Source organism: Peromyscus eremicus, chromosome 10 (assembly GCF_949786415.1).
Source record: "Peromyscus eremicus chromosome 10, PerEre_H2_v1, whole genome shotgun sequence".
NCBI classification, from domain to species: domain Eukaryota; kingdom Metazoa; phylum Chordata; class Mammalia; order Rodentia; family Cricetidae; genus Peromyscus; species Peromyscus eremicus.
This window is the reverse complement of record NC_081426.1, coordinates 31,998,948-32,016,725: the sequence shown is the minus strand read 5'-3', so window position 1 is coordinate 32,016,725 and position 17,778 is coordinate 31,998,948. Positions and strand designations below refer to the sequence as shown.

At 43.6% G+C, this 17,778-nt stretch overlaps 1 protein-coding gene across 4 annotated transcripts in view; it reads left to right on the top strand.

The window, feature by feature from the left end:
- Positions 1-17,778, top strand: part of Stk32b (serine/threonine kinase 32B) — a 254,592-nt gene that overhangs the window by 74,847 nt on the left and 161,967 nt on the right. For 3 of the 4 annotated variants that reach the window (XM_059275781.1, XM_059275783.1, XM_059275782.1), the window contains exon 3: positions 12,707-12,858. In XM_059275781.1, coding sequence (XP_059131764.1) covers positions 12,707-12,858 — 152 coding nt within the window. Of the gene's footprint in view, positions 1-2,832; positions 2,950-12,706; positions 12,859-17,778 lie in introns of those variants that run through there. The other variant, XM_059275784.1, reaches the window with a different exon arrangement.

Sequence of the window (17,778 nt, the reverse complement as noted above, 5' to 3'; positions counted from 1 at the left end):
GGGATCAAGCCTTAACAAATGAGTCTTTGGGGGCATTTGTACTCAGGCCGTGGTAGCTCTGGAGGTCATGATTCTGAGATCAAGGTATGGCCAGGACTGCTTCCCCTTTCCTGGTTTGCAGATGGTCTCTTCACATAGTCATGTCTCAGTGTGTGTCTATGTCCTTACCTCTCCTCATGAGGACCCCAGGGAAGACTGGGTGTGGGCTACCCTGTGACTTTATTTTCCCTTAATGCCATCATCATCTGCTTCTCTTTAAACAGCCACATCTACAGCCTGAGCTTAGGACTTCAGCAGATGAATCCAGGAGAAAACAAATTAGCCCATAGCACCAACTCTTAAAACACATCACCCAAGACCATCCATCACCTATCTCTGTCACCTTTGATACCTAATATCCACGATGTCAGTTGAAGAGTGTCTCATGTAAACACCAGCAAATGTCAGCTGATGCTGGTTGTGGCTCCCAGGCCAGTGAAAGGCAGTGTTGGTGTTTTAGCAACCCCCATGGAGGCCACCTTAAGAATCCTTTTCCACAGGGTTCAGTTCCCACACTGGTGTCCTATAGAACACAGTGACTAGGAACTGATACTTTACAATTGTCTTAATTAGGTTGCTATTGATATGATAAATACCATGACCCAAAACAACTTGGGAAGGAAAAAAGCCTATTTCTTCTTACAGATTAGAGTCCGTTATGGAGGGAAGTCAGGACAAGAACTCAAGGCAGGAACCTGGAGGCAGGAACTGAAGCAGAGATCATGGAGGAATGCAGGTTACTTGCTTGCTCCTCATAACTTGTTCAGCCTGCTTTCTTACAACATCAGGACCAGCAGCTGAGGGTGGCACCACCCCCAGGAGGTAGGCTGGGCCCTCTCACATCAGTCATCAATCAAGAAAATGCCCCACAGGCCTGCCTGTGGTATTTATCAATTGAGGTTCTCTTTCCCATACAACTAGCTTGTGTTAAGATGACATAACACTGTCCAGCACTACAATAAAGTACAAAGCCGTGTGAGCTGCATGTGCTCTCTCTTTAGGGGGTGATGAAAAGTAGCAGGTATCAGCAGAAGTGGCCTCCACAGCTCCCCAGGCATACTGGGGAGTAGAACCCAAAGGCTGAGTTCTGGTTGTCTGGTGATATAGAATCAGTAAGGTGTGGCACACACAGAAAGAGCCTGCTCAAGGAGTTGGTTCACAGGTTTAAGAAAGCCAATAAATGGAGACACACCAGGAATCAGACACAGCAATAGGAACTGGTAAATGATAGAGCTCAGAAAGTGGTAGGACAGGCACTGAGGGGCCTCCACTTTTCACTCAGGGTGCTTGGAGGTGGGACTCAAAAGGGAGACACCGATACAGAGCTAAAGCTGAGGCCTAGCCTTCTGAACCCAGGTAATATAGAACAGCTTAGGCTCGAAATGGGAGATGCAGCCTTGGTTCCCAGCTCACAGTGACTTCTGCCTTAATGTCACCAGTCCTTCTAGGAGCCTGTGATGGCTGAGCTGCCAAAGGGTATTGAGAGTCCTGGCTAGAAAGAGGGTGATGAAGATGTAGCCAAACAAGAAGTTTCTAGAAAGTTCTTATATATCCACCCAACCCTGGCTGCATATCATTGTTCTTTACAGCACTTAAAACAATAACAACAACAACAACCAAACCCAACAAAGAAAGCCAACCAACCAACCAACCAAACGAACAAACAAACCCCACAAAATTCACTGGTCCCTGGGATTGCTGGGACGTTCATAAGTCAAGGCTGTCAGTGCTGGGGACATGAAGCAGAGACAATGCCCATGGGATGCTGGTGCTGTGTGGATTTCCTGTGTGCATCATCCTCTTGATGGCTCGGGAGCCTTTTCCACATTGCTGGAGTTCCACACTCTGGCGCACATTTTCCCTAGCAAATCTTGTGGTCTTATAACAGCTAGTGTTTGTTTATTTGTCTCATTACATCACAGTGACTAATGATAACCCCAAAGCCCAATTGATTTCTACTAATGAGAAGTTAATTGTGGCCTTGCCTTGTGGGCAGCTTAGGGTGGCTTTTGGTCAGATCCTTTGTTCTTGCCTCATTAACAATGATTTCCCATGGACACAGCTTGGAGAAGCCATATTGAGAAGTATCAGTGCCTTTTAAGACCAAGTTTTAGAATTTCAAGTCAGATACTCCAAGGACCTAGGCAGAGTGACTATAGGGGACAGTAATTACCTTCACTCCTGATCACCTGCCCAGCATAGAGGTCGTGTGCAGTTTCTTTCAGTAGATCCATGGCATGGCTGTCTTGAGGTCTAGAGCCCGGAGGAGGTGTCCCAGGTCTCCAGGCCTGGTTCTAGCCATTGGTGTGTCCATCACCTGACAGTCCTTCTGTGCAGGTGCTACTGGAGCTGTTAGGGCCCTGGCAGCCCTAACCAATCAGACCAGGCCACCCATTCTCAATAGACCAATGAAACCAACTGAAGGCTAAAAGTCAGAATAAGGACATTTATTCAACATGGCCATATTGACAAGAGCAAGAAATAAGGTAGTCCAGTGTAACCCCCAAGTTCATCTTTGGGGTTCTGACATAAAGTTTAGGCTTAAATAGAGAAACAAAGGTGTTTATATAGCTAAGTGGCCCCGGTCAAGGTGTGGTCCTGCCCGCCACTGACCCATTATTGTCTTGGGTCCAGTATCTTCTGGTCTGAAAAGTCAGAACTGTATGAAATGACTTTATGGGAGACAAATTCCTCCCCTGGCTGGTACCAGGCTCCAGCCTGTTTCTTCTCCCAGCATGAGAATGTTGAGGAAATTCCAATTCCACGGGGACCCTTGTTTGAATGGCCAATAGGAGGGTCACAAGTGTCTCTTTAGAATATCTTTTTTCCTGCCACCTTGGGTACACTTCACTTTCATTCTTCCATAGTCTAAAGTTTTCGTCGTAGGGGTCCTTCACCTTCCTGGGTTAGGTGAGTCCCTTGGCATCTGTTCCAGGCTACTGTGAGAAGGACTGGCTTATTTCCCAATTTCTACCTCAGCACATTCAGCCGTACATAGAAAAGCTGATGATCTCTATGTGTTGCTTTTATATCTTGCAACTTTGCTGAAGTGTTGGTCAGAGCTAAGGGTTTTCTGGTGGCATCCTTGGGGCCTTATAACTATACAATAATGTTGTCTGTAAATAGAGATAATTTGAGGAGGTGGGAATATGTTCAGTTAATAAAGTGCTTTCTCAGAACCCAAGTTTTCCAAGTGTTGAGCATGGTGCTTTGGGCTTGTAAGCCCCACACTAGAGAGACAAGTAGATCTCTGGGCTCCCTGACTAACCAGGCTGGCCTACATGGTAAGGGACAGGCCAAAGGAAGACCTTGTCTAAAAATGTAAAGGTAAGGTCACCTAAGGTTTTCCTGTAGCCCTCACACACACACACCCCAAAACAAAGTATAGAAAAACTTTTAGTTCATGTTTTCCTATTTACATTACATTTCTTTCTTTCTCTTGTTTTATTCCTGGGTAAAAATTCAAGCATTGTGTTGAATGATATGGAAGACAGTTAACACCCTTGCCCGGTTCTCGATTTTTGGATGAATGTTTTCAGGATTTCCCCACTTAGTATAATGATGGCTGTAAGTTTTTCAAATATAGCCTTGATTATGTTGAGTTATGCTTTTTCTATTCATAATTTCCCCAGGGACATTTAAGGCCTTTTCTGCTCTACCAAGATAATCTCATGGTTCTTATCCTTGATTATATTTACATGTCACATTATACTTACTGATTTATTCATGTTTAGCTGTCCTTACATTCCTTTGATGAAACCAACTGCATTATGGTGTACAGAATTTTTTGAAACAGGGTTTTTAAATTGGCTTTCAAGAATTTCATTGTGATTATTTTGCATCTTGTGTACGTTTGGGAATTAAAATTTAAATAATTCATTTTTTGTTGTGTTTTTCACTGTTTGCTGCTATTATTTAAATCACGGTGATACCAGTTTCAGAGAATGAATTTGGTAGGGTTTATTTTTTTACCTTATGGAAAATTTGAAGAGCATTGATGTTTTCCTCCAAAGGCATGGTAGAATTCAACATTGAATCCATTGAATCCTTGGCTTTTCGGAATTAGGATACAATTGCTGCTTCAATTTTGTTGTTAGACATCAGTGCATGTATACTATGCTCATGACTGGTGCTGCAGAGTTTGGACAATGGCTTCAGATCCCCTAGAACCAAAATTATGGATGGTTGTGAGCCACTATGTGGGTGTTGGGAACCAAACTCACATTTCTGCAAGAGCAACAAATGCTCTTAACTGCTGAACCATCTCCCCAGACCCACCGTTTTGGGGTCTAGATGATCTATCTACTGATGAAAATGGGTATTGAAGTCACCTGTTAGTATTTTGCCTAGACTTTCCTATTCTGCTTTCTTTTTCAGGCTTCTGTTTGCTTGGAATGTTTTCACTCTCCTTTGACTCTCAGTCTGTATTTTGCCAATGAGGCATATTTCTTCCAGGAAGCAAATAGTTGATTTGTGTGTTTTGATCCAGTGAGGTAGTCTTCATCTTTTAATTACATAGTTGAGGCCATTTATATTTATAGTTTTTAATTAAGAAGTATTTGCTGATTCTTTTGATTTTGTTGGTTTTTCTTATTGAATTGGTGAACTTTTTCTCTCTCTTACTCATCTCAGGAGACTCCTGGATACCTGAGCTAGGCATATTTGACCCTTTCCCAGTTATGTGATGGGTTATTTCTCTCTTTATTTCTTTCCTATGCATTCCACTTGTGACCACCTTTCTTCTTTATCTCTGTGTAGAATCCCTTCAGATATTTTCCACAGCCCTGGCTTAGTGTTCATAGACAACTGAAGCTGTGTTACTTATGGAAGTGATTTCTCCATCAACTTTGAAAGATAGCTTTGCTGGATATAGCATTCTTGGTTGGTAGCTATTTGCTCTCAGAACTTGCATGAGGTCACTGTGTGCTTTTCTGGCTTTTCACATTTTTCTGAGAGGTCCAAGATCCTTTTGATGAGTTTCCTATTGTATGTTGTTGTTTTTTTTTTTCTCTTGTGGCTATTAATATTGCATCTTTATTCTGTAGTCTTAGCATTTAACTATGGTGTGATGTGGAGAGATTGTTTTCTGGTCATGTATGTTAGGGGTTCTTAATACCTGCAGTATTGTGGTCCATGTCTTTCCCTTGGATTTTTTATTTTCTCTTCTGTAATATCACTGAGTAAGTTTTCTGTGCATTTAGTTTAAACTCAGCTCCGTATTCTATCCTGTGATTTCTTAATCTTTTGGTCATGTTTCAGAATTCTTGAATGTTGTGGCCACACTTATTTTTTAGTTCTTGGTTGCTGGCTAAATATAATATTTCTTTAGTTTTGTTTCCAATCCTGATATTCTTTCTTCTTCATTCATCTGCAATGATTTTCACTGTTTTGTTCAGTTGGTTTATTGACTTCTCATTAACAACATTTCTGAGTTTTTGGTTTTTTTTTTAAGTTTTTTTCATAATCTTAATTTTCCATCCACGTTGCTAACTTTGCTATCCAGGTCCTGAATTGACTTCCTTACTTTATTTGGGTTTTTTTTACACCGTCTTTGAGGTTATTTATGATTTCTTAAAGTACACTTTCAAATTCTTTGGCATTTTGATCATTTTGTTATCTTTAGTTTACGCTATTGAGGGGTTACAATCTTTAAGATCAGTCATATTGTTTTTCTTTTTCTTATATGTGTCATGTATTTCTGTTTTGAAATTGATGAATTAAAATTGGGCAGCTCTGAGGGAGACAGCTTACCTCCCAGCTTTTCTCTGTTGAGTGGTCTGCTGTCCACTACAGCATTCACAGGACAGAATCCACACCTCTTCTAGCTCTCATGGAACTACACAGGTTTTCGAAGTGACTCTAAGTTAGTCATCAGGGGAAAAAGGCTCTTCCTGAGACCGTGCATCTGCTGATTCATTGCAGATCTGTTGAGATGCTGGACAGTGCTGTCTTCAATCTACCATCTTCCCGTCTCCTGTTTGCTTTCCAGTCCTCTTCCCAGAATGCAAATGAGAAGCACAAGAAACAAGAGGCCCTGATTGGTGACATTATCCACCCACTGCTGTCTGCCTTCAGACATGGTCTCAGGGCTTCTGGAGCCAGCTTGAATCCCCACCAGGCAGGGCCTCTAGAGGCCTTTGTACACTGCACAACTGCTTCCTTATACTCTGTCTCAAATTTACTGCACAATGAAGAACCACAGACCTTTAAATTCATGTCATTGGTCTCACTGCTTGGAAAGACAATATTTGGGAGGTTTAACAGCATGCCCTATTTAATACATTGGGATTCAGGTGCTATTTACTGTCCTTGGACATTCCACTTCCTTGATATTCTGTAGATTCTATCTTGGGGTGCAGAGTGTACTTTGAATGATTCAATTCAGACAGAGGAATAGAAGTAGGTTTGGGCTTTCCCCCACTATCCTGAATCTCCTCGAACAGATGCAGAGTGTGACGGAACAGAAAGGGGTCCAATTTCCAACAGAAGAACCTCTGGAGGAGCCAGGAGAAAACCAGAGCTCTTCAGTCCACTTCCATTGACCCACTGTCTTATTGCTAGCATCTTTCACCACATCATTTCCTCTGCTAGGCAGTGTCAGTGGTGATAACTGGTGGGGAGCTGGAGGGATGGGGCTTGAGTCTTGAACCTGAAGAAAGGACTGAAACCCACCTGTATTCATTTCTTGTGTCTGCAGAGGTGGGATGGAAATGGCAGCTATGTAGAGTGAAGAGCACCTACTAGATCATGTTTTCCTGGACCCTTACATGATCTTATTTGGAAATACACAAACAACCTCATCCCCTGGGGCAACATCCCAAGACACCTACTCAGTATCTGAAAACCCAGATGGTGTTTAAAACCTTACACATACACACACACACACACACACACACACACACACACACACACAGAGGCAAACATATCTGCAGTAGAGTTTACTATGTGATGCCAATGCAGTGTGAGATTAACAACAGCAATAATAAAAACAGACCAAGTCTAAGAACATACTGTGGTAGAAGTTATGTGAATGGGGTCTTTCTCTTCTGAAGTATCTTCCTGTTCTGTATTTCACTTGCTTTTGTGATGATGTGAAATAGTGCAGAATCACGTGATGTTATGTGAGGGAAATGGTATAGGTGTTGTGATACAGGCTGGTCCACAGGGTTCAGCTGAGCACAAGCGGTGTTACTCGGTACCAATCTCTCTCACCACCAAGAGAACGTCTGATTGTTAGTTATTCCTCTACATTCTCCCTCCTCTACCCTGCACTCTCATCCCCACCACATTTTTTCAAATTTTATTTATTCTATGTGTCTTTTACATCATGTATCTTGATCCCATTCATTTCCGTATCCCTTTATATCCACTCTTTGTGCCTGAACACTCCCCAAGTAATACAAAATTTAAGAGAAAAAAAGGAAAGAGAAAAGAAAGAAAAAAAAAGACAGAAAGAAAAAAGGAAAATAAAAACAAACAAATAGATAGAGAAAAACTTTAAAAATCTCGTCATGAAAGTTACAGTGTAACACTGAGTCATGCCGTGAACCCCTTTGTCCATATATCTTTACTTGTAAGTGTTCCTTGCAAAGAGTCATTGGTCTGGTTTGAGGTCTCTGGTTTCTTCTACTACCCCATCAATGCTGGGCACTCACTTGGGCTCCTTCTGGATATCCTGTTGTTGCCCTGTGTTGTGGAGATCTTGTAGCTTTGGGTCTGCAGGTCAGGTCCCTTCATGGGCTCCAGCAGATAGATCATAGATGGGCTGGGTGATGGGGAGGGCTGTGACATATCCCTAGGTCTGGGCCTGGGCAGCTGTGTTCTCATCAACAGGATGATCTCTGCTGTGCTGCCCAGACAGCGTGCAGGGCAAGCTTTCCCATGTGTTGCTGCTGGGCAAGGGTTCAGCTCCCTCACCATCTCAGCCCACTCCCTTCCTCTCTTTTCTTCGGATATGCTATTCTATACCACTGAGAACCATTCTGACCCTCTCTCTCATGAACCACCATACCATACCTCTGCTCACACCAATAGTGTCCCTCTGGCAAGTACTGCAAGGTACCAGGTGGGCCCATGCTCCCCTCCTCACCCTTTAGGAGCCCAGAGTGGAAGTCCCCAGACCTGTGAGTAGGTCTCTAAGGCTGGTAGTGTGCTGGATCATGCTACCTCATCACAAAGAGATCACCATAGTGACCAATACTCCTGGTTGGTCCATTTGGCTACATGGCTCATGGTGGGGGGTTTCTCCAGACTTCGGCCAGGGGCCGGGGTTAGGGTACCCTCTGCCCTGTCTTGCTGGGCCCCGCCCACTCCAGCAGCATGTTGTGTGGGATGACCCCCACCACCACGTTTAACCCTTCCTGTTCCCTTATGCCCATTTCCCTTTTCACACTATCTGCATTTTAGACCATTTTCCTTGAATGCCTCCCCAAGGACCGTAACCAGTTTCTTGTATTCTATCGATACTACAATTTAAACGTGCATATCTGAAGATTTAAAGCTAGCTTCTACACATGAGAATGTGTGGCATTTGTCTTTCTGAGTCTGGGTTTTCTCCAGCACAATGATTATTTCCAGCTTTATCCATTTACCTGTGAATTCTATAATTTCATTTTTCTTTATATATTCCATTGCATCATGTATGTACACTTTTTTTGTTTATTGACTTGCTAGCTGATGGGAATCTATATACTTTCCAGTTCATAGCTATTGTGAATAAAGCAGCAATGAACATGGATGAGCATGTCTACACCATGGCATAGTGTCCTTTGGGTATGCCCAGGAGTGGTATAGCCGGATCATGTGGTAGATCTGTTTCTAGTTCTTTAGGAATCTCCACACTAATTTCCATATTGGTTGCACCAGCTTTTACTCCCACTATTATAAATGTGTTTCTATTTCCCACATCCACACCAGCATTTGGTGTGTGTTTTTGTTTGTTTTAATCTTAGCCATTCTATTTTAAGATGAAATCTTATAGTAGTTTTAATTTGCATTTCCCTGATGGTTAAGGATGTTGTACATTTAAAAAATGTTTCTTAGCCATTTGTATTTCATCTTTTGAGAACTCTGTTTAGTTACATGTTCCAATTTTTAATTAGGTGGTTTGTTTTCTTGCTATTTAATTTTGCGAGATCTTTGCATATTCTAGATACTAACACTCCATCAGATGTATAGCTGATGAAGACTTTTCCCCCATTCTATAGTGGGCTGCTGCTTCACTTGAATAATGGTATCCTTTGTGTACAGAAGCTTTTGAGTTTCTGAGGCCCATTTATCAATTGCTCTTAATGCCTGCACGGCCAGGTCTCTTTCAGAAAGTTTGTTTTTTCTGCACTTATAAGCTGGACTGTTTCTACACTCTCTCCTCTATCAGGTTCAGTGTATCAGATCTTATATTGAAGTCCTTGATCCATTTGGAGTTGAGTTTTGTGCAAGGTGAGGTCAGCACCATGCTATTTTTATTGCTATAGCTCTAAGATGTAACTCGAAATCAGGGACGGTGATACCTCCAGCAGTATTTTTATTGCTTGGGATTGTTTTGGTTACCCTGGGTCTTTTGTGTTTCCATATGAATTTTGAGATTTTTTTTTCAATTTCTGTGAAGAATTGCATTGGAATTTTGATGGGGATTGAATTGCATCTGTAAATTGCTTTTGGAAGGATGGTCTGCCATGAGTGTGAGAGGTCTTTCCATCTTCTGTTATCTTTTCCAATGTCTTAAATATAGGCCTTTTACTCCCTTGGTCAGATTTTTTTCCAAGATTTTTTTAAAGGTTTATTATGAACAGTATTGTTTCCCTTATTTCTTTTTCTGGTGTGTTTCTCATCTATATATAGGAAAGTTACTCTCTCTCTCTCTCTCTCTCTCTCTCTCTCTCTCTCTCTCTCTGTGTGTGTGTGTGTGTTTGTGTGTGTGTGTGTGTGTGTGTGTGTGTGTGTGTGTGTGTGTATTTTGTACCCTACTACTTTGCTGAACATATTCATCAGCTAGAGAGGTTTTCTGGTGGAATCTTTAGGGTTTTTCATATATAGAGCCATATGGTCTGGAAATAAAGATACTTTGATCTCCTCTTTTCCTGTTTGTTTTTATATCTTCAACTTGTCTTACTGCTCTAGCTAAGACTTCAAGCACTATATTGCTCAAAGGTGAAGAGAGTGGGCACCCTTGTCTTGTTCCTGATTGTAGTGAAAATGCTTTAAGTTTTTCCACAGTTTTACATGATGTTGGCTGTGGACTTGCTGTAATTGTCCTTATTGCGTTGATATGTGTACCCTATATCTCTAATTTTTCCAGGGCTTTTTATCATGAAGGAATGTTGCGTTTTGTCAAGACCATTCTGCATCTAAGGAGATGATTATGTGGTTTCTGTTCTTGAGACTATTTATGTGGTGAATTACAATGATTGATTTACATATGCTGAACCATCCTCGAATCTCTGGGGTATCAACTTCATCATAGTGGATAATCTTTTGGATGTTTCTTGAATGTGGTTTGCAAGTATTTCATTGAGAATTTTTGTGTCTGTGTTCATCATGGAGATTGGCTCATAATTCACTTTTTGTGTTGTTGTTGGAGCTTAATCTACATTGGGTATCAGGGTAATACTCAATTTGTAGAAGGATTTTGGAAGTGTTTTCAGGTTTGAGGGGTTGGTGGAGAGATTTTTAAGAACCAGAGGCAGTAGACATCTTTAAGGAGACAGAATTTCCAGACATGAGAGGGCTACTGCACTCATGGACTCACAGCAGCTGTGACTGCTGCATACATAAGACCCACACAACATCAAGCCAGCCCAAACCCCAGCATGGATGTGGGAGGGGCTCATGAAGCCCCACCCCTCTCTGGGAATCAATTAGCAAGTAATGGCTGCCGAGGGGAGGAGACTCAGTTTTCTTCCAAGATGGGTCCCTGGGAGGCTGCCTTGCTCTGATAGATTGTTCTATGCCCACATACAGTAGGTGGAGTCAAGGAGTTTTAAAAAGAGCACATGGAATTGAGAATAGAGGTGATGAGTTAGAGGAGAAATTAGAGGGGAGGAAGAAAGGATGTGGTTGAACAAACTACATCATATGCATGTAGGAAATCTCAAATAATATATAAAAAGAGGATTTCTGGGTGTTAAGGGAGTGTAGCACATAGTGTGGCTATCCTGGACAGGTAGAGTGGGAAAAGTGTGAGATGGTAGTATACTGAAATGATGGGCAATTCAGAATTTATGAGTGATTTATCTCTGGAGGTTTTCACTTAATATTTTCAGACCACTGTTGACTGTGGGTAACTGAAACCAAGCGTAGTTGATGATTTTCTTCTTGTGGTAACTAAATGCCTCCCAGGAAGCAGCTGAAAAGGCATGGCTCATTTTGCTTAAAGTGATCCAGTGCATCATGGAGGGCATGGCAAGGAAGCAAACCCTCCATGGTGGCAGGAGGGTGTGTATCTAGGACTCCTCGAATTTTAGAGGAACAGGAAACAGGCAGGGACCAGGAAGTGTAACTGGGCCATAAAACCCCAAGGTCCAGCCCTAATAAATCACTTCCTCCAGCAAGACTTACTAACTAAAGGGTCTACAACCTCCCCAAACAGCACCACCTCTGGGGACCAAGTGTTCAAACATCTGAGCCTATAGGGGGACATTCCACATTCAAAGAACTCTGTCCTTGGTCTCCATAGTGTCATGGTTATCTCATACTGAAAAATACATTCATTCCAACTTCAAAAGTTCCCATAGTCCTTATCTGTCCCCACACTGCTCAAAAGTCCAAAGTCTCTTCTGAGGCTCAATACAACCCAACTCTATAAAATAAAAACAAAATCAACTCACACACTTTTAATATACAAGGCGCAGAGCAAACATTCCAATTGCAGAAGAGAAGAACTGAAGGACAACAAGGAAAGATTGGACCAAAGCAAGACTGAAACATGGCAAACACCAAATCCTCAGCTCTGCATGAAGCATCTGAGGCTTGTGCTGGCATCATATAGGCTCCAACAGGCTTCGGTTTTCTGGCCTCTTCTCCAGTTCTGCTGGCTGTGCACAGAGAGCTTCTCTCTTGAGCTGGCTCCCTTCTGTTCCTCCAGGTTTTCTCAAATGTCCTAGGAATGAGGTCACTGGGGCAGGGTGTGTAGTATACACACACAACCACCTATGGGGTAATCCTAGGACCAGGCAAAGCATACATGCACAGGTGTCCCCATGGCTATATTCTCTGGAGGTGAAGTTTTTATTGTGACTGTACAGTGTGTCCTGGGTTGCAGCTTCCGGAATCTGAGGGGATCCACAGCATGTGTGCATGCATGCCAGGGTCATAGTCTGTGGCACACATGCTTGAAAACTGTAGTCACTAGTGCCTTTGTTGGACTGTGAGCTTCTGGAGGGCAGGACTGCTCCTTCCATCTTCTGAATCTATGGCTGCATTTCCAAGTGTTGAGTGAGTCCACAGTCAACACTCACTGTTTACATTTAAATGCCAGATCTGGTCTGGTGCCTTCCCTGTAGATACAGAGAGACTTAGCCAAGCTGCTTTGCAAGCAAGTGATTGGAATGGATGAAACTGAGGCATGAAATGGAATGTCAGTGAGGGGTTGACATTCCTCCTCCTCCTCCTCCTCCTCCTCCTCTTCCCCCACCTGTCCTGAGTGTTGCTCCCTTGGGCTGTCTTGCAGGTATGCATCGTGCAGAAGAGAGACACGAAGAAGATGTATGCCATGAAGTACATGAACAAGCAGAAGTGTGTGGAGCGGGATGAGGTGCGGAACGTGTTTCGGGAGCTGCAGATCATGCAGGGATTGGAGCACCCATTCCTGGTGAACCTGTGGTGAGTGGGGATGTGGCTTGTACCCTGAGGGTACTTTCCTGGCACTGCCAGAGGGAAAGGATCCAGGTGTCTGGGTTTACAGCCGCCCAAGTATCCCATAGGATACGTTTACCAATGAGCCTTCAATCATTCATTTCCACTTTGTTCTCTGAATCAGAAGTGAAAATAGATTTGTTTTGAGTAAGTATGTAGCATTTCATAAGAATGCTAAATGGTATCCAGTGTTTTAGGAAGTCCCACACATTTTGTGAATGGCAAGAAGGACCTGGAGCCTGTGTTTTACTCCATACAGCATGGCTGCCCTGAATGGAGGTGCTACATTCCATCTCCTGAATCTGACACCCCATCTATTATAGACCAAGTTTCTGGAACTTTCTCTTCATTCCATCCCTGAACATCATTTCCAGTTTGAATTTGAATCCTAGAAATGTCTACCTGCTGATGATTCCCTGCCTCTGGGCCTTTGCATGTGGTATTTCCTTTTGCTTTAGTCAGGTTCTCCAACGTCCTCCATTGTTCCTGAGGCTTCACTTGTGCTTTCCAGGCAGGCACCCTCATGAAGGTCTTCCTATTTCCCTATTATCCCCACGTCACAGATGAGGCCACTGATTCATGTTTCTCGTAAGTGGACAGTTAGGACTTGAAGGCACACTGTCTGCCTTCATGGGCTCCACCTAACTCCTTAACTGGACACTTCCTAGTTTGCCAAATGCCCTTCCCATCTTCTCCTCCCTTCTTGTTGCCCGGCATGGCCCTTTTGCCCTCCTGGAAGTGTGAGCAGTATGAAGATGTTTGTCGGGTTCATAAGGACACTCTGCCTTGTGTTAATTGTACGCCAGCTCTGGGGTTCAGTTCGTAGAAGGTGAATTACTGCAGCCTTGCAAAGGCTTACTCTCATCATTCTTCCCCAGTGACAGGCTCTGTGATTGACACCCGAGGAAGCCTAGCATTGATTAGTTTCCATGACAGCTTTGCCTCTGTGGGATGAATGATCTGTGCTCCTGAGCTGTGATAACCCAAGCCGAGCTGTCAGGTGCAATATTTTTACCTGGTTAAAGTGAAACTGTGGTCCTCTCCCGGGATTAATCCTGGGAAAGGAGAAAGGGGAAGAAGAATTGTGAGACAGAGAGTGGGGGTAGTGTAGTGTCTGGGGGAGCCCTGGGTGGGGACAGGATAAGGGAAGGGGACAAGGGGGCCCAATATTCTTCCTCCAAGCCTGACTTCATTGGTTCTGAGTCCAGCCTTCTAAATATCAGCAAGGAGGCACCTATGGACCAAAGGGATCCCAAACCAGATCCCAATTTTGATGGGGAGATGGAGGATCAAGAGGTAGATGGATAATATCATAATCTGACAGAACTGTGTACTTCTAGTAGGAAGAAAATGAAAGCTACAGGGCGGGGGAGGAAAGGAGAGGAAGAGAGAGGGGATGAAGGAGGAAAGAAGAGGAGAGAAAGGGAGGAAGGAAGAAGAGAAAGTGAGCCAGGAGAGGAAAAGGGAGAGAGAATATATAGTGCTGGTGTCTTCAAGCCAGGAGAGAAATGATCACCAGAATTGACCATGCTGGCTGTCTGACTCTGGAACCTCATCTTCCAGAATTGGGAGCAGTAAGCAGCCCAGTGTACAGTCCTTATGTGGCATCTTGTGCTGGGGAAGGCACAGGCTTTGAGGGCAAGCTCACTTGCCTTTCTGTGTCTGTTTCCTTACCTGTAAAGTCAAAGAGAAAGGATGGTGATGTTGTGGTGTTGTTTACAGATCAAATGAGTGATCAGAAACAAGTAATCTGCTTTGTATTAGACAGGGGTACCTCTTTCATGAGTGATTTCCATAGTTACCAGGCTGCTTCCAGGCTGGCTCTGGTTGAGCATCCCTCCATATTGGGTCACTTCACACCTCCCTGCATGGATTTAACTCCTCCCCCCTCCCTCAGCATTGGACATGAGGACTTTGGAAGCTATACCTTGAGTTTTGGGTACCAGGTTGTTAGTTTGATTAAAGGTTGGTGGCTAGACAATTTATTCACATTTTCATCGTGTGCTTGAAGTTCATTTCCATCACCCTCACTGGCTGTATTTACTAGACTCACTGTTAAAAGGCATAGAAGAACTGGGTAAGGGAGACACTTGCTACCATTTAGACAAAGCAGCTGTGAGAGTGAGCACCTTACAGGACAGGAAGAAGACAGGTCCTGTGCAGTGAGCACCAAGAATATATTATAGATTCACTGAATATAATAAGCTATACCTTGACCAACTAAGGTGTCCTTCAAGAGGAAGCCATTTATCAAGGACTATTTAGCGTTATTTAGCTTATTAACATATATCAGCTGTCTTCTGCTATGAAATATACTACTAGACATTATGGCAAACAGTTTAGCTTCTCGGACCTACTGCTAATCCATTAGGTAACACTCCTATAGGGCCTAGGAGACAGGCAGGCTGTAGATGCATAGCTTTGTTTCTTGTGCAAATGAAGCTCAGACCTCCCTTCCCCAGACAGGAAAAACAGCATTTCAGAGTAATTGACTCAGAACAAAGGAGGATTTTGCATAACCAGGTTCAGTAAAGCCTGGGACAAGATTCCTGGGGTGGCCAGGAGAGAAAGGATAGGGCAGTTTCAGTAGATGGTAGGCAGAGTCCTGTGGGTAGAGAGAGGAGAGGAAGACAGAGTTCCCCAGAGCCAGGGGTAAGGAACAAGGAAGAAAAGATAGAGGATGAAGGAACAGAAGACGAAGATGAGTTCAAAAGCATAGGAGCTTAGTTAGGACAATGAGAAGACAGAAAAAATAGGTACAGAGAGGAGCTGTAAGTGAGGATGGAGATGAAGCTGTATGGATAGAATTTTGTCTTAGAGAAATAAAGTAAACAGATGAAAGAGCATGGTGTACATAGATTCTTTCCCCTCAGATAACCCCACATTATATGTAACATCTTCCCTAGGACCCTGCGAGGGATTTTCTCAGGGCAGGCCCTTGGGAAAATTCTGTTAGTCCTAAACTTAGTGTTAATACTTGTCATAGCAACAATGTTTCTAGAACCTTCTATGAGTAGACATAGGACAAATCAAGACCAAGATGTTAATATGCCACCCTGAAACTTTTTATTAGAACAAGATTATGGGAAGCATTTAAAGACAATTTCTCTGGGTGAAGCAGGGAGACGAGAATAAGGCTAAGGAGAGGACTGGAAGCCCCCAAGAATCTGTGGCAAAGGATCTGCCCTTTGTAGAAGACTGCTACCATTTCCTTATAAGTAATTCCAGACAGCTCCCAAGCTAGTTTATACATGCAACACCACAGTCAGCCTTGCCAGTCTATCTGACAGGGCAAATCTTAGCAAAATGCTGATCTGACTTGTAGATGAAACGTCACTGTCTGCTGTGTGGTAATCCTTCTGTGCACTATGAATATGTGTTACTCTCATTGTTTAATAATAAAGCTGATTGGCCAATAGCAAGGCAGGATAAAGTTAGTTGGGAAAGCCAAACTGAGAATGATGGGATGAAGAAGAGTGGAATCAGAGAGTTGCCAGGCAGATGGAGAGTGAGTCAGACACACAAAGTGGGATAGAGGTAAAAGCCACACATAGGGCAGCACATAGATTAATAGAAACGGGTTAAGTTGTAAGAGCTAGTTAGTAATAAGGCTGAGCTATTGGCCAAGCATTTATAGTTTATATTAAGCCTCTGAGTGATTATTTGGGAGCAGGTGGTCTGGACAGGAAAACTCTGTCTACAGCTGTCAATCTGAAAGTCCACAGAATGATGTCCACAAAGACTAAGTTCTGATATAGTGTTCAGTCTGTCTATCCCACCCTTCTGTTGTAGCTACCATCCTGGTACATTTTACTGAAGCCATATGAGTAGTGTGTAACTAAGTGAGAACTAAGACCCACAGTGCTCACCTCTCCAGGCCCTGATCTACCTGTTCTGCTGCAGGAACTCCACTACTCAGAATTTCCTGGAATGCCTGCTCTTTCTCCTACAAGCATCCTGTAATAGACAATTGTGCACTAGACTCCTGGTGGAGGCCAGGCACTGTCCTGTTTTCTAAGTATCCAGAGACGGAATAGCTCTGCATCGTCTGTTAGCAGTGCTCTACTTGGGAGGGTCTCAGCCCTCCTCCTTCTTTTTGTGTCTTGTGTCCAGTACACAGGAAATCCAGTTGTTCAGTACTGTTATGGTTACCTGGTGCTGCGGTGGATACAGTGCTAGAACTGAGAGCAATCATCACCTCTGTCTTCCACAGCCGGCAGAGGACAGAAGTCAGGCCCACACTGGCAGCATCATATTGCCCTTTCCTCCCCACACTCTCTAGTCACTCTCCCTAGTATCCGTATCATTACTAACATAGTGAGATTCCACGGTGTCCTGGGGACCAAGAGGCACCCTGTCAAGCCCTGACACATAGGAGGACAATGCTGGTGAGATTTTTACAATTCTAACTGTGATGTCATTAGCTTCCATGTATCCAAGAAACTCTCATCACCATGGTAACCTCTGGCATCAGAGGACAAGGCTATGCTGTCTTGCCCATGGTTCTTTCTCATCCTGGACTGCTCTAATATGTGCAGTGCCCTTGGTGTCTTTGGCTCAAGCTTTGAAGATTCCAGGTTTTCATTCTCCTTGTGGTGGTCAGGGGCTGCTGTTCTGAAGAGGGAGGGCTATGCATGTGGTCAGGGGCTGCTGTTCTGAAGGGGGGACTATGAATGTGAGCCACATGACTCACCAGGTACACCTTGACACTCAGAGAGGTGTGTGACACTCAGTGCTCAGGAGGGGTCCAGCTGGGCCAGGGGTGTTGGCTGTGTATGTTAGGAAATTACTGAGGGACCCAAAAGCCTGCTAAGGAACAATATAAGAGTCACGTGCCCAATCCGGGACTCCCTGGATCCTCTGGCTGTGTTGAGGTGACACAGCATG